This window comes from Podarcis erhardii, assembly GCF_964252035.2.
Source record: "Podarcis erhardii genome assembly, chromosome: 6".
NCBI classification, from domain to species: Eukaryota; Metazoa; Chordata; class Lepidosauria; order Squamata; family Lacertidae; genus Podarcis; species Podarcis erhardii.
Genome location: NC_138510.1, coordinates 83,496,980 through 83,524,099, shown reverse-complemented (window position 1 = coordinate 83,524,099; position 27,120 = coordinate 83,496,980). Strand labels below are relative to the sequence as shown.

The 27,120-nt window shown below is 41.9% G+C and overlaps 1 protein-coding gene across 4 annotated transcripts in view; it reads left to right on the top strand.

Annotated features, from left to right (window-relative positions):
- CFH (complement factor H) overlaps positions 1-27,120 on the top strand; it is a 49,993-nt gene that overhangs the window by 5,975 nt on the left and 16,898 nt on the right. For 2 of the 4 annotated variants that reach the window (XM_081865757.1, XM_081865754.1), the window contains exons 2-16: positions 3,372-3,563; positions 4,641-4,746; positions 5,189-5,265; positions 7,206-7,400; positions 11,297-11,467; positions 12,703-12,876; positions 13,959-14,159; positions 15,582-15,761; positions 16,279-16,455; positions 18,537-18,713; positions 20,118-20,291; positions 21,267-21,449; positions 22,104-22,283; positions 24,020-24,184; positions 25,124-25,294. In XM_081865757.1, the coding sequence (XP_081721883.1) occupies positions 3,372-3,563; positions 4,641-4,746; positions 5,189-5,265; positions 7,206-7,400; positions 11,297-11,467; positions 12,703-12,876; positions 13,959-14,159; positions 15,582-15,761; positions 16,279-16,455; positions 18,537-18,713; positions 20,118-20,291; positions 21,267-21,449; positions 22,104-22,283; positions 24,020-24,184; positions 25,124-25,294 (2,523 nt within the window). The remainder of the gene's footprint in view (positions 1-3,371; positions 3,564-4,640; positions 4,747-5,188; positions 5,266-7,205; positions 7,401-11,296; positions 11,468-12,702; positions 12,877-13,958; positions 14,160-15,581; positions 15,762-16,278; positions 16,456-18,536; positions 18,714-20,117; positions 20,292-21,266; positions 21,450-22,103; positions 22,284-24,019; positions 24,185-25,123; positions 25,295-27,120) is intronic. The other 2 variants (XM_081865756.1, XM_081865755.1) reach the window with 2 other exon arrangements.

The following is a 27,120-nucleotide window of genomic DNA, read 5'->3' as shown; positions in this document are numbered from 1 at the left end:
TTTAAACGCTATTGATGGCCTGCAGAATGGAATTTGGGCATTCTCAGATCATGCCCGGAGGTGTAGCGGTGTTAGTCTCTTGCAGCAAAAACAGCAAAGAGTCTTCTGGTGACTGGATAGCTCAGTTGGTTAGAGCATGGTGCTGGTCACACCAAGGTTGCAGGTTCGGTCAGCTGCATATTCTGGCATTGCAGAGGGTTGGACCGGATAATCCTCAGAGTCCCTTCCATCTCTACTATTCTATGACTCTAACTTAAAGTATAGTGTTTGTTATTATTTAAAATATTTTTACTGCTCAATTTCCACATAACAAATTATCAAACCATACAGTTCCCTACATAATTCCCCCACCACCACCATGGACTTCCCTCAGCTCCTTTTCCTATTTCGCTGCACATATTTTCTCTGTGTACAGTGGTGCCCCGCAAGACGAATGCCTCGCAAGATGAAAAACCCGCTAGGCGAAAGGGTTTTCCGTTTTTCGAGGCACTTCGCAAGACGAATTTCCCTATGGGCTTGCTTCGCAAGACGAAAACGTCTTGCGAGTCTTGCGAGTTTTTTTCCCTTTCCCCCCTTTTTCTAAGCCGCTAAGCCTGGGAGGCACCACTGTATTATAAAATTATATATATCCTTACACATCTGTCCTTCATGTTATCAACAGTAAACTTGTGTATGTTTATTCAAAACCCGCCAAGGAGCCCAGTTCATTTTGTTGTGTTTTTAAATAATTTGTGTAAAGTTCCCATTCCTCCTTGAAGTCGCAGTATAGCATTTATAATGTCATATACCTTTGCAGACTGAAGTCCATCAAATTCATGAAGTGTCATTGAGTTGCATGGTTTGTTGGGGAGAGGTGGACCTGTAAATAGTGAGGTTGGGAGCAAAATGGTGATGATGATGCTATCGGCCAAGCCAATTTGCAAAAAATAATTACTCGCATGATTTCTCAAATCATGAAAAAGTTGGAGATTTTTTATTTTTTTTACAGAGAAGGTTGATACAGTAGTGGAACAAGTTAACAGCTCTGCATATCAAACAAAAGAAACAAATCTTGAAAAATAAGTAGAAGAAAACAAGTTTGAATGGGTCTTTCATAGTCTTTAATCAGGCAGTGCATCCTTTGGATAGTATGACTGCACCCTCTAGTGGGAGGAAAAGTACTATATAAAATCCAACTGCACACTTGAAAAAGAGAGAGCTGAATCTTTTTTCAGTAATAGTCTGAGGCTATGTTCCAGTGACTACAAATGTAGTATTAAGTCAGATGAATCAGTTTCATTCCTAAACCACTGAGCTCATGTAGCTTTGTGTAGGATCATGCCGTTCAGTTAACTGATTGGCAGAGCAATCTGAATTGCCTTGCACTAGTCTGGTTTTGTATGGGATGTTAGGGGAGGAAGAGTACCTCTAGTAGGTGGCAATCGTGCCTGTTCTGGGGTAGTTTGACCATAGTTGGTCTCCACCCTGCACTCAGCTCTCGCCTGTGGCTCCTAGAATAAGACAAGCTCTAATGGATTGAGTGGATGAGGCCAACAGTGGGTCCAATGGTCATGAAGGTGATTTCTGCACATGCTGTAGAAAGAAGTGAGGGGCAATGAAGTTTGTCTAGGACAGCAGTTCTCAACCTGTGGGTCCCCAGATGTTGTTGGATTACAACTCCCATCTTCCATAGGTAGCAAGGCCAGAGCTCAGGGATGATGGGAGTTGTAGTCCAACAACATCTGGGGACCCACAGGTTGAGAACCGCTGGTCTAGGAGAAGGAAGTCTCTGATCCTAAACCTCCACTGCCTTGTGGGATATCTTCAGGGGAGGAAAAGGCTAAGCAGTAAACACTACACAAATCCGGAGTAGAGTCCCTAATTTGGTTGAATGGCACCTTGTACACCTCCTTCCGGCAACTCCTGCAGCCAAGTTGGTGCTAAAAGTATTGCTCTGTTTTCCTTTGGACCACATCAGCATGGCTAGTCTCAGCAGCCCAGGCTTGCACACCACAGAGGTCACTTCAGTGCTGCTAATGTAGCAATCTAACTTCACCCCCCAGAAGCAGACTCCATTGTCTCTCGAGACAGACGGATGCCAACAACCGTCTGGTTGCACATGGGCCACCCCCTTTAAAATAACACCAGTATCACTTCATGAGCACAGACCTCCTCCTTCCACCTGTCATCATTAACCAAATGTTAATTCACTAATGTATTAATTCCATAAAGTTCACTATTCATCAAGTCATTAAAGAGAATGTATTGAACTTGAAACTTGAATCCAAACAAACAAAATGTACTTGTCAGTGTTATCTCAGTTCTTGATTACTTTTATATAGAGTTTAGAGGAAAAGTTTCAGGCTTCTAAAAGCAATACCTCTAACCTGAATTTAAAGCTTTTAATCATTCTTCTATTACTATTTCTCCTTCTTTCTGTGACACATTTCCACAAAATTGTGCCCCAAATGGCTTACAACATATCAGATGAACAATAACCATTCAAAACAGATAAAGAGAAACAATTAGAAATAATACTAACATCAATAATAAAAAAGATCAATCTGTACAACATTGTGTAAAACAATGCAAAGGATTGCTTCAATGAAACAATATTGCATAAAACAATACAAGTTAACTAACCTAATTTAATGGCTTAAATCTGATGAAGAAACATCCACATCTCTTGACGTCACAGCCATTAACAGCAGCTCTTCAGTTGAACACCACTCAAGATATCTAACAGCCTTTCTGCAATCTGTTTCACATGTTAATCCCAGCCATGCCCTGCTCTGGTTTTGCCAGGAGCGGCTTAGTCATGCTAGCCACATGACCCAGAAAAACTGCGGACAAATGTTGGCTCCCTTGGCCAGTTAAGCGAGATGAGCACCACAACCCCAGAGTCGTTCACGACTGGACTTAACTGTCAGGGGTCCTTTACTTTATTGCATTGCATCTAACTGGGTGGGGTGTAGGTCTAAGAAACTTAATTCTTCACTAAGCCTCCCTGAAGAACACTCCTGGAACAACCTTTTTAGACTCAAATTATCTTGATCACATTAGCCCGTTATCACTGTCACCTTCCTGGGTAAGTGTCCTTGCTGAATTAGTGTGTTGCTGGATAAGACCAGTATTTTGTGAGAATCCCAGCAAAGGGGTATTCTGAACACTTTCCACTGATGGACAGCAATGTACTTTCTGTTCAAACCTGATTTATAGTACAATGAAGGGAGATTAGGTAGCAATCACAGTTACGAAGCCAGCGTTTTTATTGCTTTATTCATTGGAATCCTCAGTTCTTGCTCTTTTTTCTTCAGATACTTTAAATGTTAGTGTACAGGACCTGGAAGTCATACTTGATTGATGCTTTCCCCCCTCTCACTCGCATCTAGGTGGAAATGACTGTGGACCACCCCCAAGAAGAGACCGTGAAGAACTTGCAAAATTACCAGGCAAACCATCCTATTCCCATGGGGAAGAAGTAGTCTACAACTGCCGGCCTGGATATATAAAACTTGGGCGCATTAGATTTCAGTGCAATGATGGAGAATGGGTGCAATCTGTACCACATGTGGAGTGCAGAAGTAAGTAAAAGCATAACTTTGCAGAATTCAGAATCACAGGCAATTGAAATATTTTGAGCAGTTAATTTTTTTCTCTTTGTGATAATCATTGGGATGACTCATTTTTTTTTAGCATTCTAACAGAGACCACAAGGTTCTAGTTCAGTTTGTAGGCACTATCTCCTTTTTTTTGTTTGACATTTGGATTCCATTATTTGTTTCCACTCAGAGAGGTGGAGAAATATTATCATTTTCCTTTTTAACTGAAAGCTGAATACTGCCTACACTACTTCTCTTCTCCTTCTTCTTTGGTGATCACTCATAGCCAAGTAAGATTGTCTTCCATAAATTCTGGGTCCACATGTCCTTCCACAGTGGGGACATAGGTTTCTGGGTGGGAGTTGATCACAATGAGGGTTTGCCAGGCGTGCCTTCCTCTTAGTGTGTTTCACTCTTTCGTCCTGAGTTTGAGTGTCTTCAAAGCCAATGACACCTTTGGGAAAGGCTGTTCTCCAACTGGAGCGCTTGCAGACCAGTGTTTCCCAGCTGTCGGTGTTTATACTACATTTTTAAAGATTTGCCTTGAGAGAGTCTTTGAACGTCTTTTGTTGACCACCAGCATTACGCTTTCCATTTTTAAGTTTGGAATAGAGTAGTTGCTTTGGAAGATGAGATTCAGGTATCTGCACAACATGACCAGTCCAACAAAGTTGATGTTGAAGAATCATTGCACACACAAACACGGACACACACGGAAGCTGAGGGCCAAATACAATGTTATGAAGAAAAGTTGTTTGCCACCACAAACAGCTCCGTATCTTCCTGGTTATGACTTCTAAAAGAAGGTGCTTGAAGCAACTTAAGACTTCCACCCCAATTTTTCTACAAGAGGCACCTGGTGAATCAGAGCAGGAGTGGGGGAATTTTGAGCTCAGTGATGTTGCATGTCTTCTATTTCTTCATGAAGAGACAAGGAGATGCTAGGCTGTTCTTCACAACCTCATATATTCCTCCTAACATTGCATGGTTCTCAAATGCCATGTTTTTCTAACCAGAAGTGTTATAATGCATTACATTTCACTTTTTTTTAATTTCCAGAAAAGCCATGCGGACATCCTGGAGATATTCAGTCTGGCTCTTTTGATATTGTTAATGAAAATGAATTTGTCTTTGGTGCTCGTGTTGTGTATCGATGTGATGATGGGTAAGTTACCCCCCCCTCCTTCAGATATTTAATCATGGTATTATTTTAAGGACAGGTGCTTTATGATTAAAAACTCTACTGATTTAAAAAACTCATTAACAAAAATAGAACATCAGGTGTATATTATATGCTTAAATGGGTGGTTGTACTTGGGTAGTGCTGGGGTGCCTGACTGACTGCTCTTGGGATAAGGCACCCATTTCACCACAAAGTATTTCAGTCAGAAGAAAACAAGTGGCTGCAAATTAGTTTTGTCAACTTTGCCTGGTGTGCAAGCTACAGCTGTTCCTGAATATTCGTGTCATCCCTAGAAACCACTAGAAAATGTTCTTTCTTTTTCAAAAGCCTCGTCATGTTTCGAAGTACTATTACAGAAGCTGATCCACTCATGTAATTCTATAGTTTTAAAAAATTTGAGTTTATTTTTAAAAAAATCTTCCAGGTACAAGATGCTCAGTCATACAAATTACCGTGATTGCCGTGCAGATGGATGGAGCAATGATGTCCCTCACTGTGAAGGTAAGTGGACCTTCAGAGATCTTGACTGAAATTCAGAGTACATCGGAATTGTCTAAGGTTCTATAAGGTAAAAAGGTAAAGGGACCCCTGACCATTAGGTCCAGTCATGACCAACTCTGGCATTGCGGCGCTCATCTTGCTTTATTGGCCGAGGGAGCCGGCGTACAGCTTCCGGGTCATGTGGCCAGCATGACTAAGCCGCTTCTGGCGAACCAGAGCACCACACAGAAACGCCATTTACCTTCCCGCTGGAGTGGTACCTATTTATCTACTTGCACTTTGACATGCTTTCGAACTGCTAGGTGGGCAGGAGCAGGGACCAAGCAACGGGAGCTCACCCCACCGCGAAGATTCAAACCGCCAACCTTCTGATCAGCAAGTCCTAGGCTCTGTGGTTTAACCCACAGTGCCACCCGTGTCGCCGTTCTCTAAGGTAGCTTCCACCAATTCTTTTATTTCCTTTCTCCTTTGTTTTGAAGGCTGGGGAACTCAGAGGAGCTTTCCAGGGTGCTGCAATCCTCTGTGTATATCTGGATGTTTTTTCTATGTGTGCAGGGGGACTGATTCTGAGCCTTTGTCCTTTAATTGTTTTACTTGAAGCAAGAAGCATTTCTCTTTTGTTCACACAGCTCCCGGGATTCCTTGGTGTTATCAGTTTGTGGGTGCCAGACCACCATAATCTCCAAGCTGAGCAAGTGTTAGAATTCAATGAAGGCTTGGGATGTTGAAACTGGGTGCCAGACCCATGTGTATTAGGCTGTATGGTAGGCACTTCTGATCCCCTGGAATCAGCAAGTGTTAAAAGCTAGTTAAATTCAGCTAGCCTCCTGTGTTGAGGTGGGCCATTAAGACAGAAAAGGTCAAAGGAACTCATTGTGAGATGGCAATTGGTTGGGGCCTCTCCCTCAAAGATAAAGCCACAGAGCTTAGGTTAGAAAGGTTAGAGTTAGGTGTTATATGAAGGAGAAGCAGAAGAGCAGGATTGAGAGCACAATATTTGATGCCTATTTGAAACCAAAGTTGGGTCTATGGGAGACGCAAGACCCATTTGGGTGTTGATGCTGTGAATCCCTCCATCATAGACTCAAGTTCTATGTATGTGTAAATAAATCATATATCACAAAACAGCGCAGTCACCCCTGTGTCTCATTCCCAAATTGTGAGAATCTATTAATATTGGTCTACTTTTTTGTGGAGGAATAGTTTCTTCTTTGCTAATGGAAACATTGATATAGCTAGTGATTCATACTGTAGATATTGAAGATTTACTGGTTTTAAAAGGAATGTTTGGCTGCTGTGATAGCCAACGCTTTAGGCTATAGATTGTATGTTCTTGCCAATGGCAAAGATAAGAAAAACTGAACAGACAATCTTGTGTGTATTAAATCCACACACAGCCAGGTTTAATTTTGATAGATCTGCTCAATAATTCAGTCTGGGCCAGGCTTCCTGTTTCCTGTGTGCCAAGGGGTAGATGCCTCTCCCAACACAGTGGAGAGAGACAGATGGAAATAATCAGAAAATGATGGGGGAATTGCATTTTCTGCATTCCTCGTCAGTTGATAAATAGTACACTTGAATATCTCCTGTTGAGTACAGTCATACCTTGGATCTCAAATGCCCTGGAACTCTCCTGAACACCACAAACTCAGAAGTGTTTGTTCCAGTTTGCAAACGTTCTTTTGGGACCTGAACATCCGACAGAGCTTACAGGGCTTCTGATTGGCTGCAGGAACTTCCTGCAGCCAATCAGAAGCTGCAATTTGGTTTTTGAATGTTTTGGAAGTTGAATGGCCTTCCGGAATGGATCCCATTTGACTTCCAAGGTACAACTGTATTATGGTTGTAGTAATTATGCTACTCATTTGCTACTGTTTTTCTTGATCACCTTCAAAAAATATATTGCTAAACTTTGCATGATGTTGTTATTTGTTTTATAGTGACAAAGTGTTTCCCAGTAAAAGCACCAGAAAATGGAAGAATCCTTATGACTGGAATACAAGACTTAGACCAGGAATTTCTGTTTGGCCAGGTGTTACGGTTTGAATGCTCCGGAAGTTTCAAAATCGAGGGGTCCGAACAAATCTTTTGCACAGCGCATGGAAACTGGAGTGACGATGTACCAAGATGTGTAGGTTAGTTGGAAGGAGGGGATAAAACAAACAATCAAAAGCAGCAGAAGATATGTTAAAGCTCAGTGCTTAAAGCCCCTTTTGCATGCCAAAAATGATCACCAAAGAGTTTGTATAAAATAATAGGGCTGTTCATTTAAAATTAGATCCATCAATTCCATACCCTCCAACATTTCTCTGATGAAAATAGGGATGTTCCGTTGCATAATGTTAATTTTACTATTTATACCCCACATATATTATTGGGTTGCCCCAGACACTCTGGGCAGCTTCCAACATATATAAAAACATAATAACATTTTTAAAACTATACAGAATTACCTAAAGATGGCTCGGGGGTCAGATAACTCCATACCCTCCAACATTTCTCTGATGAAAATAAGGACATCCTAAGGAAAAGTGCCAACAAAGGTCCGTATAGTTAAAGCCATGGTTTTCCCAGTAGTGATGTATGGAAGTGAGAGCTGGATCATAAAGAAGGCTGATCGCAGAAGAATTGATGCTTTTGAATTATGGTGCTGGAGGAGACTCTTAAGAGTCCCATGGACTGCAAGAAGATCAAATGCATCCATTCTTAAGGAAATCAGCCCTGACTGCTAACTGGAAGGACAGATCCTGAAGCTGAGGCTCCAATACTTTGGCCACCTCATGAGAAGAGAAGACTCCCTGGAAAAGACCCTGATGTTGGGAAATATGGAGGGCACAAGGAGAAGGGGATGACAGAGGATGAGATGGTTGGACAGTGTTCTCGAAGCTACCAGCATGAGTCTGACCAAACGGCGTGAGGCAGTGGAAGACAGGAGTGCCTGGCGTGCTCTGGTCCATGGGGTCACGGAGAGTCGGACACAAGTAAATGACTAAACAACAACAAAAATGGGAAAGTGGGACATTCCAGGATCAACTCAGACACCAGCACAGCTTCTCTAAATCAGGGACATCCCTGGAAAATAGGAACACCCCTGGGAAATAGGGTCTGCAGTTCCCATTAGCTTTACCTAACTAAATCAACGATTTAATGAGTCTTTGAATTTATTGATGGTGTGTTAACATGTGTGCCTTATCACATGTGATGTTCATGTGTACATGTGCCATTAATGGAAGCATGTCTTGTGATACTTGGGGGTCAGAAGATGGTTCACCATGGGGACACTTTCTTTTTTACAGTAACAGGGGGAGATCAGCAGTATAGGTACAAAACCAAGGATTGTACATATTTATCACAGAAGAATAAGCAGTAAATGTGCTGCCTATAACTATGACCACAGAGTGGAGCCTGGAGAGAAAGAGAGGGAGGTGGGGAAAGCTACTGTCATGTTATAAAGCAAAAAGAGGTTGCTAGGAATCTGGCACACTGTAATATAGACCTAGATTTCATGGAACAACCCTGACATGTAAATTAAAAGGATTTTGTACATGCATAGGTTCCTTTGAGCCCGACATGGTGTGATTCCCAAAGCAAGCAGCTTGGATTCTCCTGAACCTTCTCAGTTCATTGAAAAATAGCTTTAAAGAGGAGGTGTGAGGCCTCCTGTCCTCTCTAGGTACCTGACTAGAATGGAAGTAAATGACAAAGATGGAGGAGAGGCAAGGGTAAAAGGTAGAGAAAGAGGTGAGGGGAAAGCAATTTTGATGAATGAAGACTGAATGAAGATTGAATAATGGGGGCACTCTTAAATGCTTTATTTCCTTAAAAGGTGGGGGGATGTTACTTGACACAACAGGCAAGCCATCTACAAAAATGAGGTAGGGTATTTTAAGCTTCCTGTCACAGGTAGTTTAAGAAGCTGCTTGAGCACATTGTTCTCAGCCATTGGTGCTGAGTGAAAAAGTAAGAGATGAGTGCTTTGTACAAATTGGATAGAGTACCTCTGCCATCCAGAATATCATGTTCAAACCTGGGCAACTAGCCTTTCCAGATGCCGGCTTGTAGAGACAGTGTTTTGGGAAAGGCCATTTTTGTTCTCACCAGGGCTAATGAATGGCCAAATACTGGATTGTGGCCAGGCACAGAAGCAATCCAGTGTAGAGCAAGGCATTTTCATGCATCCAGAATCCTTAGGCAATGAGGGCAAGCACAATTCTAGCAGGGGAGGAGAGGCAAGGTTGCCACGGCTCACTTCCTTTGTTGTGCTTCTATGACATAGGCATTTACTTTTCGAGGAAACAAGTGACGATGCTCAAGGGAAATGCTCAGGATAATAGGGAGGCAGTAACCCTTGTTGCAGTCGCCGGTAGGGGAGCATTGCTCTCCTGGCATCACTGCCAGTTAGAGAAAGGGAAAGGGGAAGGCAGTGAGGAGCTCAGCACAGTGCAGTGGCAGTGCTGAATTGACTCTGGCAGTGCACCTGTGTCACAACTCCCCACTGCCTTGCCCCCCACTCTTGGTTGTTGTTGTTTAGTCGTTTAGTTGTGTCCGACTCTTCGTGACCCCATGGACCAGAGCACGCCAGGGACTTCTGTCTTCCACTGCATCCCGCAGTTTGGTCAAACTCATGCTGGTAGCTTCAAGAACACTGTCCAACCATCTCGTCCTCTGTCGTCCCCTTCTCCTTGTGCCCTCCATCTTTCCCAACAACAGGGTCTTTTCCAGGGAGTCTTCTCTTCTCATGAGGTGGCCAAAGTATTGGAACCTCAGCTTCACGATCTGTCCTTCCAGTGAGCACTCAGGGCTGATTTCCTTAAGAATGGATGCATTTGATCTTCTTTCAGTCCATGGGACTCTCAAGAGCCTCCTCCAGCACCATAATTCAAAAGCATCAATTCTTGGTAGTTGGCAGCAATGTATGATATTGGGTAGCCCAGGTGAGCAGTGCCAAACCATCCACACCAGCTGGCCAGCCACAACTGTGTGTGTGTGTGTGTGTGTGTGTGTGTGAGAGAGAGAGAGAGAGAGAGAGAGAGAGAGAATGTGTGTGTGTGTGTGTGTGTGTGTGTGTGTGTATGTGTGTGTGTATATATATATATATATATATATATATAGTGACAAATTGTCAGTAAATGTTGGCTAATATTGTATGGCAGTTTGCCTAACATACACACTTTGCAAAGCCATTTCCCCCTACATAATGCATTTTTGTATGCTGTTTTCCAAATATGTATGTAATTTAATCCACACAGTACCCTAGCATATGCATCTTTCTACACATCAGTTGGCCAGAGAACTGCATTGCAAAATTCAGAGCAGTGAGAATTTCGAAGGATGTCTGTGTTTTGGTTTCTGTATTTTTTTGCGAAGGCAAATAACATTCACGTTCAAATACAGATTCACCTTCAAATATTGATAGGATCAATTCATATTTAAGCAGCTAGGAAAGCTTGTTAAAAGAGAAAAAAGTTGTGTGACACTGTGACTCCTAAGGATTCTTTCAACACCTAGGAAACATATGGAAGCTGTTGAGAATATTTTATGTCACTGGGCTTGAATCTAGTTCACTCCTGAATGAGAATAATGACTTCAGTTCTGCATTTATCCTGCTCTTGTGCGTGATTATGTGACTCCTTCTGAGTTCTGGCACCTTAGAAATGGGAATACAGTGAATTCTTCATGGAAGAAACTTTTTAGAAACATTGCATTACATTTCTTTTTGTTACAAGTTAACACCTCGTTTCCTGAGAGCCAGTGTGGTGAAGTGGTTAAGAGTGGTGGACTTGTAATCTGGGGAACCGGGTTCGCGTCTCTGCTCCTCCACATGCAGCTGCTGGGTGACCTTGGGCCAGTCACACTTTTCTGAAGTCTCTCAGCCCCACTCACCTCACAGAGTGTTTGTTGTGGGGGAGGAAGGGAAAGGAGAATGTGAGCTGCTTTGAGATTCCTTAGGGCAGTGATAAAGCGGGATATCAAGTCCAAACTCTTCTTCTTCTTCTTCTAATGCGGAAATTTTGTTTGTATTTTGCGGTAGAAATTACTTGCCAAGAAGAAAACATTGATCATGGATATATACTAAACCCAAAGAAACTTTACAAAGAGGGGGACCGAGTGCACTTCTCATGTTCTAATGGGTACAAGCATGCTGAGAGATCGGATGCTACATGCACTCGGAATGGATGGAGTTCAAGACTTGCGTGCATAGGTTCGTATGTTTCCAGTTCCTAGAGCTGTCGTCATTTCAGTGTAACCCTATGCAGGCTTACTTTGAAGTAAGCCCACTCTGTTGCACAGATCTCTCAGGGAATTGTGCACAAGATTGCAATTTTAGTCAAGTGGATTGGATTAGATGATTTAAAATAGATCAGAAGGTTGTCCTTGGTGAATTGGGACAATGATTTTTACACCTTTAAAACTATGCCATTTTGTGTTTTATACCAGTATTTATTTATTCCTCACTTACATCTTGCATATAGGAGGGAATGCTTCTACAGTGGTGTCCGGAAAGGCACTTATTATTATTATTATTATTAATAATAATAATAATAATAATAATAATAATAATAATATACCACCCAATAATCCAGAGGTTTCAGGGTGGTTCACAAAAAAGATCTATGACAGCAGAAAGGGAAGAGAGGAACATCTAGAATGGCAGTGGCATGTTGCAGCACTGCGCTTATATTATTTTAAAGGGACTAATAATTCGGTGATCCAAGAACAGAATACATGTGCTTTTGTTCCTTTTCAACTTTTGTTCCTTTTCAACAAAATACATATTGCTAATCAAGTAAATTTTCTTTAGCAAGTTCCGCTGATTCTGGTTTTGCAATCTTTTGCTAAGATGTTTAGATGTGAATTTTAATCTGTTCTTATTCTACTGTTATTTTATCTTTTTGAAAGTTATTATTATTGTTGTTTACTTTCTTTTTTTGTAAATTTATTTGGGTTTTTCAAATTAAATTTTACAATAACATATCAACATACAACATACATATCAACATACAACATACAACATACAATATAGAAACAAGATTCCATAGAATCTCCTGGACTTCCCTCATCTCCTTTGTGGGTCCTATTGCTAGTCCTTTCCTCCTGCATCTTTTATAATAATCCAGATCTTTTGCATCTCCATTATGTCCAAAATTCACCATTAAACTGCAAGTGTTATTCCAACCTGACTAACAATTTTAGGTGTTTACAATGGTTTTTAAGATATAAATTTCCCCCTTTCCTTATTAAGACTTTGGTCTTTGAAATTATTGCTTTTCTATCTTATTGAAAAATTTATTAATATTTCATAAACCACTTTGAAGTTTGTTTTTAACAAATAATAAATACGTTCTCATACCGATGTACTAAATTATATCTAGCCAGGGAAAGAGTTTGTTGCTTGATCTGTTGTTGACCAAGTGTCCTCCTTGTATTCCTCCATAGAAATTGTCTGCTCCCCACCCCAAGTAGAAAATGGCGACTTCCATCCTAAGCAGAGTCACTATGACTATCAAGACACAATTGAAACACGGTGTGAGCCTGGCTATCAGCTTCAGAACCGCCAATCCCCTTCCACGTGTACAGAGACGGGGTGGTCTCCTCCTCCGATATGTATTCGTAAGTAGCTTTCTCTTTGCAGTTTCAAAACATGAACAACTAGCATTCAATGCATCCAACTTTGTAGTTTATGAATTATATGCCCATCACGATGATAGCTGAGGTGTGTGTGAAGGAAGAGCCAAGAACCTCTACCTATTGCTCTATTACTGGAGGTGAGGGGCTGTGCATGGAGGCACATGGGGTCCCTTGGATGGAGGCTGGGTTATTCACAGTCAGAATAAGGGCTCAGATTTTTGCCCACTGAAATGTTGTTCCCAAGTACAAAGTTTTATTGCCGTCATTCACAAATATATCGGACCAAATAATAATAATGATAATTATTATTTACACCCCGCCCATCTGGCTGAGTTTCTCCAGCCACTCTGGGCAGCTCCCAATCCAGTATTAAAAACAATACTGTGTTAAATATTAAAAACTTCCCTGAACAGGGCTGCCTTCAGATGTCTTTTAAAGATAGGATTGCTACTTATTTCCTTCACATCTGAAGGGAGGGTGTTCCACAGGGTGGGTGCCACTACCGAGAAGGCCCTCTGTCTGGTTCCCTGTAACCTTACTTCTCACAATGAGGGAACCGCCAGAAGGCCCTTGGCACTGGATCTCAGTGTCCGGGCTGGACAATGAGGGTGGAGATGCTCCTTCAGATATACAGAAATAGGGATGCAGGCACATCCGACTGAATGTCTGCATAGGCTCGAGCTTTTTGCAAAGATTTGATTTCAATGCTTGCTAAAATATCGGCGTTCCCCGCACCATTACCCTATGTCCTTGTTCTAAGGGCCAAAAGCTTATCTTTGGGCTGGAGAAGACTGTGGTCTTCAAGCCCCAGCAAACTGTCTTTCCCCAGCTCTGACTGTTCCTGGCAGCAAACATGGGTCTGGGGACCACCTGCATCTTCTGCCACAGTCATCCATTTCTGTTTTCATACACAGACCAAAGAGGGAAACCCAGATAATATTTAGACACTGATACCCTTGAGCCAAATGTGCAACCTCCATTAAACCAGCCAGCCAAGGAAAATAGCAAGTGGAACATCCTGTTTATTTATGTTTGGCTTAACCTTTTTCTCATCTTCTCCAAAGCAAAGAACTGTGACTATATTCGGATTGAGAATGGACAACTATCTGATACCTATGAAGACTGGAAAGACTACTATTTTCCAAGAAGGGTGGGACAAACAGTTGACTATCGTTGCCGTTATGGTTTTCTACCAAGAAATAAAGAAACATGGGGTAGAAGTTCATGCACCAAATTCGGCTGGAATCCAGAACCAAAATGCTTCAGTAAGTTAACATTTCCCTTGCATTCTCAACTTTGATCAGAAATGGAAACGGCCATATGCAAACACAAAATATGCCTATTCTGAAAGATGTGGAAGGAAAATGTGTAACATGGTTAGACAGTGAGTAATCAGAGTGGAAAACTTTAAAATTTAATATGAAAATGTCTTTATATGGCACCAAAATTATAATAAGCTGAGTACCAGGCTGACCAATTTGGTAGTGGCGATTGTGTTCCATAAGTGTGGGGGGGGGGCTGATGGAAAAGATTTCTGTGTGATCACCCCCCCCCCGATATCAGTGGAAGATCTTGGCATTTGGGCAGGTGACTATGGACGTAGGGGAGGGTTGAATCATCTTAATCTCTCATCCTTGTTATTGCCACACAAGTACACTGTAAGTCCCTTGTGTCAATTGCCTGTGTAATATTTTAAGACAAAATCCTAAAAATACGCCTATTCTTTAAATATAAAAAATAATAGTTATAATGGTATTTGAAGGAGTTCCATGGTACACTTTTTCCTTTAACAAAAAATCTAACTGCTCAAGTTTGGTGTAATAAGTAGCTGGTGGCCATAGTGCTTTATGATGTGACACCCCTTCCTGGGTAATTGTATGGAGACAAAAATGGCTGCCCTCCGATACTTATGGAGTCACCTCTTCTTTTCTCTATACGTCACACATCACAATGTGTCCCATCCCCCCGCTTCCAGGGGCCTCTAGTTAGTGATGGACAAATCTGTTAGTTTTAGTTTCTTTGGGTTTCTAATTTTTCCAATCTTATGTTCCTTTCTCCACATTTCCACATCAGTTTATTGGTTTGAGTGTGGTGTGTGTGTAGTGACAAATTGTCAGCAAATGTTGGCTAATATTGTATGACAATTTGCCTAACATACACATTTTTGCAAAGCCATTTCCCCCTACATAATGCATTTTTGTATGCTATTTTCCAAATATGTATGTATTTTAATCCAAACAGTACCCTAGCATATGCACCTTTCTACACATCAGCTGGCCAGAGAACTGATTGCAAAATTCAGAGCAGTGAGAATTTCGAAGGATGTCTGTGTTTTGGTTTCTGAATTGTTTTGCGAAGGCAAATAACATTCATGTTCAAATACAGATTCACCTTCAAATATGAATCGGATCAATTCGTATTTAAGCAGCTAGGAAAGCTTGTTAAAAGAGAAAAAAAGTGGTGTGTCACTGTGACGCCTAAAGATTCTTTCAACACATGAAGGGGTCCATAAAAGACCTATTTTATGAATCATATTGTGTGTCTATTTTCTACATCTATATGTTGCAAAAGCATATAGGAGAACTTTAAATCACGTCTCTTGAGTAATGCACCACCTATCTTTCAAATAAGATTTCAGTTGCCAAAATATGTGTCAATCAATGATGTAACCTTTCCCCCCCTTTTAGAAAAATGTGATATTCCTAGACTGCTTGCACATGGTACATTCAATGCCCATACTTGGCAGTTCATAGAAGGTGATGAAATTTCGTATTCTTGTGAGGTTGGATATGATCCTGCTAATCAACAAGCTAAGGCCGTGTGCACCAAAAATGGCTGGTCACCTACTCCACGTTGTAACGTAAAAAGTAAGTGTTATTCATGGAATCCAATTTGACAATATAGAACCTGAGAACCTGCAGCCTGCCCTGTCCTGCTGTGAACAACCAGTACATTATATTATTTTCTTGGACTTCTCACAGTTATAGGAAAGCTTAAGGATGTGCATGTTTGCAAATCTCATGTTGATTTGTAATGAGTAGCAGAGGAAATAGGCCTTTGCAGCACCTATCTCTTCTGAACATCTCCTCTTCACTGGGTGAAGCAATCTCAAGCAGTCTGGGTACTTACCAAACATGTGGTAGATGGAGCTGAGCCTGGAAGAACTTGTTTAATATTTGTACTCAAGGGTGGGTTTTCTGATAGGCTGTGGAATGAACCTTAAAGTCTCTCTAAAACCTGAGCCACATAAATTAAGCAGACTAGATCTCAGTTGAGAAATTTATGAAACATGGTAGTGGACTTCACAAGAAGCTGATTCTTAGCTAACAAAGCCCACCATAATTTATGGGTTCATTTATCTAATATGTTCCTTTTCCTCATTAGAAATATGTCGACCCGCGAAACCACCAAATGGCTTTTTCACTGAAAGAAGAAACCAATATAATTTGAATGACAAAACATCATATCGCTGTCAGCCTGGCTTCACAACTCCACAAGGACTTGAAACGGGAGATATACAATGCCATGAAGAAGGGTGGAAGCCTGAACCAAAGTGTATCAGTAAGCAGTTTAAAGAATCATCTATTATGGATGAAAAATGGGTTGGTTTAGACCACACATTGGAAAAGTCATTAACTTAAGCTTAAAAAGCAGTCTGCTCTGATAAACATGTGCAACCTGGCTAAACTCTACACAATACGGACTTCTTCTGTCTGTTTCCTCCATCTTCTTTCAATGGTAGTACCGTACTTTTCACCCCATAGGACGCACCAGCCCATAAGGCGCACCTAGTTTTTTGGGGGGGAAATAAAGGGAAAAAATTATTTTTCCCCCAGGCGTGGGGCTGGGGCGGGGGAAGCCCGAGCTTCCCCCAAACCCAGGCCCCAGAACAGGAAGCTCAAAGCCTGGGCGCACTGAGCTCAGCGTGCCCAGGCTTCAGCATGCAGGCAACTCTCCGCAAGCCGTGGGAGCCCAACGCCGGGCTCCCACCGCTTGCGGAGAGCTGTGCGAAGCCTGGAGAGCGAGAGGGGTCAGTGCGCACCGACCCCTCTCGCTCTCCAGGCTTCAGCAAAAGCCTGCATTCACCCCATAGGACGCACACACATTTTCCCTTCATTTTTGGAGGGGAAAAAGTGCGTCCTATAGGGCGAAAAATACGGTAATTTCGAAAGCAAAATATTGAGGAACGTATTACAGCAGGAGACTCAAACTAACAACAAGAAGTTGTTTTCTTGCCAATCAATTGATGAGAGAGAAGGTTCTAGGCCTCATTGATGAAATGCAAACTGGCAAATCCATCCTAGAGTAGTCAAAGAACTCAAATGTGAAATTGCTGTCCATTTAGCTACAATATGTAACTTGTCCCTCAGATTAGCCTTCATAACGAGGTCTGGAAAATAGCCAATGTATCTCCAGTTTTCAAAATGGGATCCAGGGAGAGCCTGGAAGTTATACTAATAATAATGATATAATAATACATTTTTGGCTAACATCAATAAGATTACAATAAAACATAATGGGGGGGCAAACAAATAAACAAAAAACCAGTTCATTAAAATACAGGTTAAAATACAGTTTAAAATGCAGCCTCATTTTAATAGTAGTCTATAAATTGAAAACACAAAGGGAAGGAAACATAAGGGTCAGACTGAGTCCAAACTAAAGGCCAGGTGGAACAGCTCTGTCTTGCAGGCCCTGCAGAAAGATGTCAAGTCCCGCAGGGCACTTGTCTCTTGTGACAGAGCGTTCCACCAAGTCGGGGCCAGTACTGAAAAGGCCCTGGCCCTAGTTGAGACCAATCTAACCATCTTGTGGCTTGGGACCTCCAAAGTGTTGTTATTTGTGGACCTTAGGGTCCTCCGCGGGGCATACCAGGAGAGGCGGTCCCATAGGTACAAGGTTACAGTTGCTTAGTTTCTATTCTGCTTGCTTAATGCTTGTTCTGGGGAAATTTGTGGAAAGTATTGTGAAAAATAAAATAACCAACCATATAGAAAAAGAAATATTGCTGAAGTAGAAACAGCCTGGCTGCTGTAAGGGCAAATCCTGTCTCAACCACTTAGTAGAGTTCTTTGAGTGTGTTAGCAGGCACATATGAATGGTGGTGATCTGGTTGACCCCGTGTACTTGGACTTTGAAAAAGCTTTTGACACAGTATTTCACCAAATACTCCTAAAAAAGCTTAGCAGTCATGAAATAAGAGGTGAAGTTCCTTTATGAACCAGGAATTGGTTAACCAACAGGAGGAAAGAAATGGACAGTTCTCTGAATGAAGGGATTCAGAAAGTGAAGTTCCTAAGAATCAGTAATGGGACCTGTTCCTTTTAACTAGCTCATAGACAATCTAGAGTTAGAGGTGAGCAGTGAAATGGCCAGGGAAGCTGGTGATACTAAATTGTTCATGGTCATTGTAACAAAAAGAGACAGTGAAGAGCTCCAAAGGGGACTCTCCAAACTGAGTGAATTGGTGGTAGAATGGCAAAGGCAATTCAATTTAAACAACTGTAAAGTGATGCATATTGGGGCAAAAAAATCTTAATTTCACATGTATGTTCATGGAGTCTGAACTAGCAAGATTTTAGAGCATGTAAACTGATGCTATAAAACCAATCATAAATATAATTCATTCTTTATTTCCTCAGAGACATGCCAAGTACCAACTCAAAATAATGTAATCTTTAACACAAGTCAATCGGTTTTCTTGTTTGAAGAAATACTTCACTACAAATGTAAAGATGGGTTTGAAACCATTAAAAAGGCCACAGGTGACCATGTAGTATGCACAGAGAATGGATGGAGTCCAAATCCTGAATGTCTACGTAAGTTATAAAATACCATTGTTTAGTTACCAGTATATAACACAGCCTTTGTCAATCAAACAAGGTTTGTTTCACTGATGTTTTCTATGTGGTTACATACACAGGCCACTAGTTTATAATCTTTCAGAAACAAGGCCTCCAATTATCCTAGATATACACTTTAGGATTATCTAGTATGTCATAACCAGGCAATACTCTGGTTTCTCTTCAGATACAGTGGTGCCCCGCAAGACGAATGCCTCGCAAGATGGAAAACCCGCTAGACGAAAAGGTTTTCCGTTTTGGAGGTGCTTCATAAAACGAATTTCCTATGGGCTTGCTTCGCAAGAAAAAAATGTCTTGCGAGTTCCTGCGGGGTTTTTTCCCCTCCCCCCTTTTTCTAAGCCGCTAAGCCGCTTATCAGCTGATCCGCTAAGCCGCTAAGCTGCTAAGCCGCTTATCAGCTTATCCGCTAAGCCGCTTATCAGCTGATCCACTAAGCCGCTTATCAGCTGATCCACTAAGCCGCTAAGCCGCTAATAGTGCTAATCCGCTAAGCCGCTAATGGGCTTGCTTCGCAAGACGAAAAAACCGCAACACGAAGAGACTCGCGGAACGGATTCTTTTCGTCTTGCGAGGCACCACTGTATTGCTATAACCAGCAATATCCTTTATTTTCTTCAAGTAATTTTCTCCCAGTGATTCCTAACGATTTTACATAACTAAAATTCCTCCAGTTGGCATACATCGGTGATCTAACACTTCCATTAATAATGATCAGTAAGAATATATGTACTCATCTCGGATGTAATAAAGTAAGATATGAAGCTGGATTTTTAGCAATCTGATTCTGTAGATGAAATTGCTCCATATAGGAGTCAGGCAACTTGCTCTGTGTCTAACAATGTGTTTGGCTTGCTCAGAGTTCATAGAAAACATCTGAGAATAAAATACCCCAACTGAAGCACCTTTTTGCAGTGGTTCCTCCATCCAGGCAGACTGATAAGAATCCTTCACCTAGAATGTAAAGAATGAAGAAAAAACAACAGGAAAGCAAAAAGTTAATGGAATATATCCAAGCTCAGGTTGTTCAAAGAATCCATCTTCTAGATTAAGAGTAGCACCAGCAACTCACCTGAGTGTGCCAGTTGTTGATGTTGTTATGAATAAATAGAATTTGACTTCTTCTAGAGAGATTTTCAGGCATAGAAATTTTGAAGGTATGCGGAGGGTGGACTCACCCAATAGCTGAGAAACATGGCATGCTGTCTTGTTAAAGATTTATTGGTCTCCACTCCCAGGGGGTCAGAGGTTATGCAAGCCTGCAATAAGTTTGATGAACATTTGCTAACATTTTGCTCAGCAGTTTAATTTCAGGCATGTTTGTTTTGAAATGCAATCTGCTTTGCTCAACATTTCCTTTAGCAATACATTGTGATGGTTTCCTTCTGGTGAATGGGCTACTTGACCCTAGAAAGAACCAATATCAGCACGGAGATGTGGTGAAATTTTCTTGCCACGGAACCTCCAAAAGAGTTGGGCCTGACTCTGCCCAGTGTTATCATTTTGGATGGTCTCCACAGCCCCCAACGTGTAAAGGTATGCATTTTTTTTCATAGCTTATACAAAAAGTAAATATCGGTGCACTTGTTATTCTTTAAAATTTCCTGGCAGCTTTTTTTTTTAATAATGTTTCTCCCAAGTCTTACTGGGGAAGATTTCACTGGCTAGTGCACAGATATATATATTTTGTTTAGTGTTGTGTGGTCAATGGAGTATGGGAAGGAGGTGATGCCGATGGCACTGTGGTCTCAACCACTAAGCCTCTTGGGCTTGCCAATTGGAAGGTCGGGGGTTCGAATCCGCGCAATGGGGTGAGCAAATTAGCTGCTGGAGTTTGGATTACATATAAATAAAGGCAGCTCCATGTATAGCAATGGAGGAAGAATCTGTTTTAAACAGATTTATGTAGGGAATTTGCTGGTTCCAACCTGATTGAGATTTGCTCACATTGCACTGCCTATTGCATCAATCAGCCAGTTATGTCCAAGCTGTCTCTGCATTGCTGAGTTCTGAAAGAGAAAGAAAATGCCTGAAATGAAATGAAACACAAAATTATATGGGAAAATATGGTATGTTATACATGCAATATACTCCGTTATATAGTTCCATTTGATACAGGTAAATTTATCATATGCAGGGGTTACATTCCTTGCTACCATGTGTATAAGCAAAATTATGTAAAGCAGGAGTAACCCCAGAATGGCCCTGTATGAGCATCCCTACCTATCTGTAGATGGGGGGGGGGGGTTCATTCAGCAACATGACAACCATTTCCCCCTGGCTTTCTCTACGCAGTTATTGGTAATGGGTGAAACTAGGAGCTACATGAGTAGTGTTGATCATTTGAGTCTTTCCCACATAAATGACACTATCCATTCCACACAACTGGCTGGAACTCAGCGCATCCAACATCATTTCATAATTATGAAAATTCTATGTGGATGGGTGTGCTGTCTAGACTTATTTTGAGTTAACAGATACAAGACTGAAGTGATGCTCTCTTACTTCCAGCAAAAGTCAATCCTTGTCAGCCACCCCCTAGCATTTCGGATGGCAGTATTAGCGGTGACCTTCAGGAACAATATAAACATGGAGAAAAGGTGGAATACAAGTGTAATTTCGGATTTGCAATGACTGGATCAAAGTTGACTGAGTGTTTGGATGGACAGTGGGCATCTTTACCACTCTGCAAAGGTAAATTACAGGTGCAACTAAGGCATGCTCACAGGGCAAATGCCATGTGCAGATAAAACTGTTTTTGTTAACCCAGCAAACTCCACCATGTGCATATATTCCACTAGGATTTCTTTTCTATTTACATGCTGGGAATTCTGTCCCAGAAGTTTCCCAAGTAGCTGTAGAAGAAAAAGGTCTGCCGAAGGGAAAGTGGAGCGTAACATTTGATGTCTCCATATGAAGCAGAATCAGACCATCTTAAGTGTCTTCATGCTTTGCTTTATCATTGAAATGCTATGTTTAAACTAAAGCTCCCAAATGTGGTATAAAAGAAGCCATTTCTAAATTCCAGCCTTAAGTTTCCAATGCTTGGAACTGGAAATAAGATCAAAACTGAACAGAGAAAAATAACAACAAATCAATGCTCAGTTATTAAGAATGAAGTTAAAATCATACCAGCCATAATAATATCAAAGTCTGCCTCTTCATTCTACTTCTGCAATATATCCTGATGAGCTGAAAAATGAAGAGCTGCCCTTGGCATTTTTTATCTGGCGTGTAGGAGAGGCTGAAGAGAATGAGCAGCCAAAACAACTGGGGACTGAGATTATAGTTTTAAGAAAATTAAGAACTCATATTTTGTTTCACATCATTTCCTTCTGTTTTCAACAGAGGAACCCAGAGCTTGTGAAGTACCTCCGAATATTAGAAATGGACGCCCTGTCAGTGTTGACTCAGATAGATATCTGCATGGTGAAACTGTGGCATATGAATGTACTGGAGGATTTTTCATTGTTGGAACTAAAGAAGCTGTGTGTCTGCATGGGCAGTGGGAGTTACCATTATGTGTTGGTAAGCTATTATTATTGTTTATTGAATTTACCGTATATATCGCCCTACACCCAGGGGTCTCAGGGTGGTTCGCAGAATAAAATTGATATAAAACCAAAAAATACCATATTTTTCGCCCTATAGACGCACTTTTTCCCCTCCAAAAATGAAGGGAAAATGTTTGTGTGTCCTATGGGGCGAATGCAGGCTTTCGCTGAAGCCTGGAGAGCGAGAGGGGTCGGTGCGCACCGATCCCTCTCGCTCTCCAGGCTTCGCGGAGCTCTCCGCAAGGCGCGGGAGCCGGGCGCTGGGCTCCCACGGCTTGTGGAGAGTTGCCTATTCTGGGGGCTGGGGTCGGGGGAAGCTCGGGCTTCCCCTGCCCCAGTCCCGCGCCTGGGGGGGGAAATAATTCCCCCCCTTTATTTCCCCCCCAAAAAACTAGGTGCGCTTTATGAGACGGTGCGTCCTATAGGGTGAAAAATACGGTACATAATAAAAACAGAATCAACAAGCCAATAGCCCCCCCCCCAAAAAAAACCATTTTAAAAGGGTAAATCAAATCAACCAAAGGCCTGGTTAAAAAGGAACGTTTTTGCCTGGTGCCTTAACAGTGTATAATTAAAGCGCCAGGCAAACTTCCCTGGGGAGAGCATTCCACAGACAGGGAGCCACTGCAGAGAAGGCCCATTGTCATGTTGTCACTCTGTGGACCTCTCGAGGAGGAGGCACATGAAGGAGGGCCTCAGAAGATGATCTTAGGTAGGTTCATAGGGAAAGAGGCGGTCCTTGAGGTGTTGTGGTCCTGAGCCGTTTAAGGCTTTATAGGTCAAAACCAGCACTTTGAATCAAGCCCAGTAGCTAAGTGCAGTCAGACCAGGATCGGTGTAATATGCTCAAACAGCCTTGCTCCAGTGAGCAGCCTGGCCACTGAATTCTGCACCAGCTGATGTTTCCAAACCCTCTTCAGAGGCAGCCCTACATATAATGCATTGCCGTAATCTAACCTTGAGGTTACCAGAGCATAAACAAGAGTAGTTAGGCTATCCCTGTCCAGATAGGGGAGTAGCTGGGCCACCAGCCGAAGCTGATGGAAGGCACTCTGGGCTACCTGAGCCTTGAGCGACAGCAAAGGATCCAGGAGTATCCCCAAGCTACGACCCTGCTCCTTCAGAGGAAGTGTAACCCCGTCAAGAGCAGGTGACCTCCCACCTATCTGGTCTAGGAAACCACCCACTAACAGTAGCTCAGTCTTATCTGGATTGAGCTTCAGTTTGTTGGTTCTCATCCAGTCCATTACCAAGGCAAGACACTGGTCCAACACTTCCACTGCCTCACCTGGAGATGTAAAGGAGACATAGAGCTGAGTGTCAAGCTATACCATTACAAATAAATGCAACTCATATTTATATAGACACTTTTCATATTTAATTACCATTTATTAACATAAGCAATTATATGCTTGTGATCCATTGGACGGGAAATTAGACCTACTGCCAGGATACTTCTGCCACAGACATACTTTGTGGTCTTAATCAAGTCTGTTACTACTTCTTCACCTCTGCTGCCCTATAAAAAATGGCAATAATTATGGTTTCTCCTCCAAAACTGCTGCAAGGATTGACTGCAATAAAGACTGAAAGGCGTATTGGAAAATAGATGTGCATGAAAAATACCAGTGAGATTTTCTAGTTGATTAATTCCATTTGATTGTGATTTGCTAACAAACAACTTTACTTGAACAATATTTGAATTGTTAGATGTTGCAGCAAAATGTAGACGTCCACAGAATGCAGAGTTTGTACCATTTGCTTCTCTGGAGAAAATGTTTATGCACAACAACGTTGTAACCTACATCTGTGGTTCCAATCAACATAAAACAAAATGTGTTAATGGAAAATGGTCACCTGAGCCAGAATGCACAGGTACAGTTTTGCATGCTATATACAAATGCATGGTTTCTCAACTTGAGTGACAGATGTGGCCACTGGAAGCAAGAGTGGGACAGACCTGTTCAGGAGTGCCTTCCTGGGTAGGCTAGACTCATCTCCTTTGGAAAGATCACATAAAGCTTCCTTTAAGATTGCATGAATTCTGCATGCCTTATGTACTCGGCTGGTGTGAGATCAGGATATTAGTTTATCCACTTCAGGAGCAGAAGCATTGCTGCCACATGGGAAAGGCAATCAATCGACCCAAGGACAGAATTAGCAGCTTGCAAAGCAGTCACTACAGGCTGTTGGTTCTTGCAAACAGAGGCACAGAGTGCATTTCCCTTCTGCATCCCTGTCTGAGAGCACCATACCTGGAGGTCAACTCAACTGTGGTGTCCAGGATTCAGAAACACATAAAACTGGATTGGGTGGCATATCTTGCTACTTTCTCAAGAGTGACCTTCCAGTAGTTTTATAATAGTAAAATCTGGGTTGAGTTCACATGTCAGATTTAGGTTGCCAGCAAGAACCTTTTTGGTATGGTCTGATGCACCACAAGAAGCATGCAAAGCTGAACTGAACCATACACAGGTTAAAACACTGCAATAGAGGAAGGGTAGCATGCAAATATAAATTTCAGGAGCGGCAACAACTCTCCACACTTCTGTAGGCAGACACCTCACCTGCACTGAGTTTTGGAGAGCCTGATGAGGCAACATGGGGGTCTCACTGGAATTAAACTGGAGAAGTTTTGCTTCTCTTGCAGGTTTTACCAGGCAGCTGTTTGGTTCAAGACCAATGCATCTAACACATTGCAACATTGAATTCATTCAAGGGATAAGGAGGTTTGACTAGATGCTCACTTTTCATCGTTTCCTTGCATAACTTTATATCATTGAATTCTAATCGACTTTTGTTTATTTATTAAAGCATTCTGTCCACCACCACCTCAGCTTCCCAATGCCATTGACATAACTGATACGAGAAACTATAAGAGTGGTGAGGAGATAAGCTTCAGATGTCAGGAGAACTTCTTTCTTCAAGGGCCACAAAAAATAAAATGTGACAATGGAAAGTGGCAAACCCCACCGCGCTGCTTAGGTTAGTATGATCTTCCTTTCATATTTCCCTTTTTTGTTTTCAAGAAGTCAGAGGATTGAGGGTGGTGGTGTGTGATTTATAAACTAAAGAAGCATAACTTTTTTAAAAAACGAAAGGAAACTAGAAAATATAAATGACAATGTGGCCTAAAAAAATATTCTAAGGACACAGTAAACTTTGGAACCTACTCATACAGAAGACAGTGATAGCCACCAAGTTAGATGGCTTGAAAAGAGGACTGGAGAAATTCATGGAGAAGGCCATTGATGCCTATGCTTTGCATATACCAGTTGCTGCAAATCACAGGAAGGGAGACTGCTCTTATGCTCAGATCAGGATTGTAGGTCTCCAACAGACATTTGGCTGCCCACTTGAGGAACAGAACGCTGGCCTAGAAGGGCCATTGACCTGACCCATCAGGCTCTTCTTATGTTCTTATTTAATAATGGGGATTCAAACCAGGGATGTGGGTGCTGCTGTGGTCTAAACCACTGAGCCTCTTGGGCTTGCTTCAATGGGGTGAGCTCCTGTTGCTCTGCCCAGCTCCTGCCAACCTAGCAGTTCAAAAGCATGCCAGGGTAAGTAGATAAATAGGTACTGCTGTGGAGGGAAGGTAAACGGTGTTTCCGTGCGCTCTGGTTTTCGTCACGGCATTCCATTGTTCCAGAAGTGGTTTAATCATGCTGGCCACATGGGGGGGCCACTAGGTGGCGCATCGGAAGATGGCTGACAATAACATCTCTCCGACCCACACGAGGTAATTTGGAGGCTATGATGGGGGTAATTAGCCTCCCTAACTCCCCCAGGATTGTGGGGGGGACGGCCCTTGCCTGCTGTGCCCTATACCACCCCCGAATTTGTGGGGGTGGGGGCACTAGGCACAAAGCCCTCCTGTGGGATTTTCGGCACTCCTCGACGCCGTTCCCGATTTGCGCCGCTGGTTGCAATGATCTTTAAAAGGAACAATTTGGACATGATTAATTGCACATACATCAAGGAAAAAGGGGAGTAAAGACTGCTGACAGAAGAGATCTCTGATAACAAGACAACAATAAAATACGAGAAGAACGCCAAGATACGGTATGACAAATGACTGAGGGGGGGGGGGGAGAAACCTGCCTCTACCTCTTTATGTGATCTAACAAGAAACCCCCTCCCCTAATGAGTCAGAAATCAAGGACTTAAGCTGTGGATTTAAGGCTGTGTGGAGATAAACTTTCGATCCAAAGCAATGTTTCAAGATGAAGTTGGAAAGTTAAGAGTTTTGGAGTGTCGCACTCAGAAAAAAATACCGTCGCCATTTTGTGAGGCATTGTGGGAGCTCTTGGGTCTGGGAGGAGAAAGAGAGAGATAGAGTTGTTTACATATCGTGAATCAACTCCTCGGTGGGACTTAAGAGCGACAAATGCCAAAATTTACGATGGAAAAAGTGATGTTATCTACGAAGGAGATATATGGAAACCATCTGGACTTAGTGAGGAACGAGAAATCCACATAGGAATATAACACTTGCTATCGGCTTAAGGAGACTAACAGAAGAGATCGTAAAGGAAAAAGAGAAATTATACGAACAAGATATGATGTGGCAACACCAAGATAAGACTGGATAGAATTATGAACTTTGTTTGGACTGATTGGGACTGATTTGGACATTAACGCAGTACTAAGAAGATGATCTGAATTCCCCTTTGGATCTTGAAGTATGGGTTCCCCCAACAAAATTCAAAAATTTGGCTTTGTAATTCGGAATTTATATGATGTGATTTAATTTGATGTGATTGGCCAGTTAATAAAAATTATTTTAAAAAAAATAATAATAATAATCA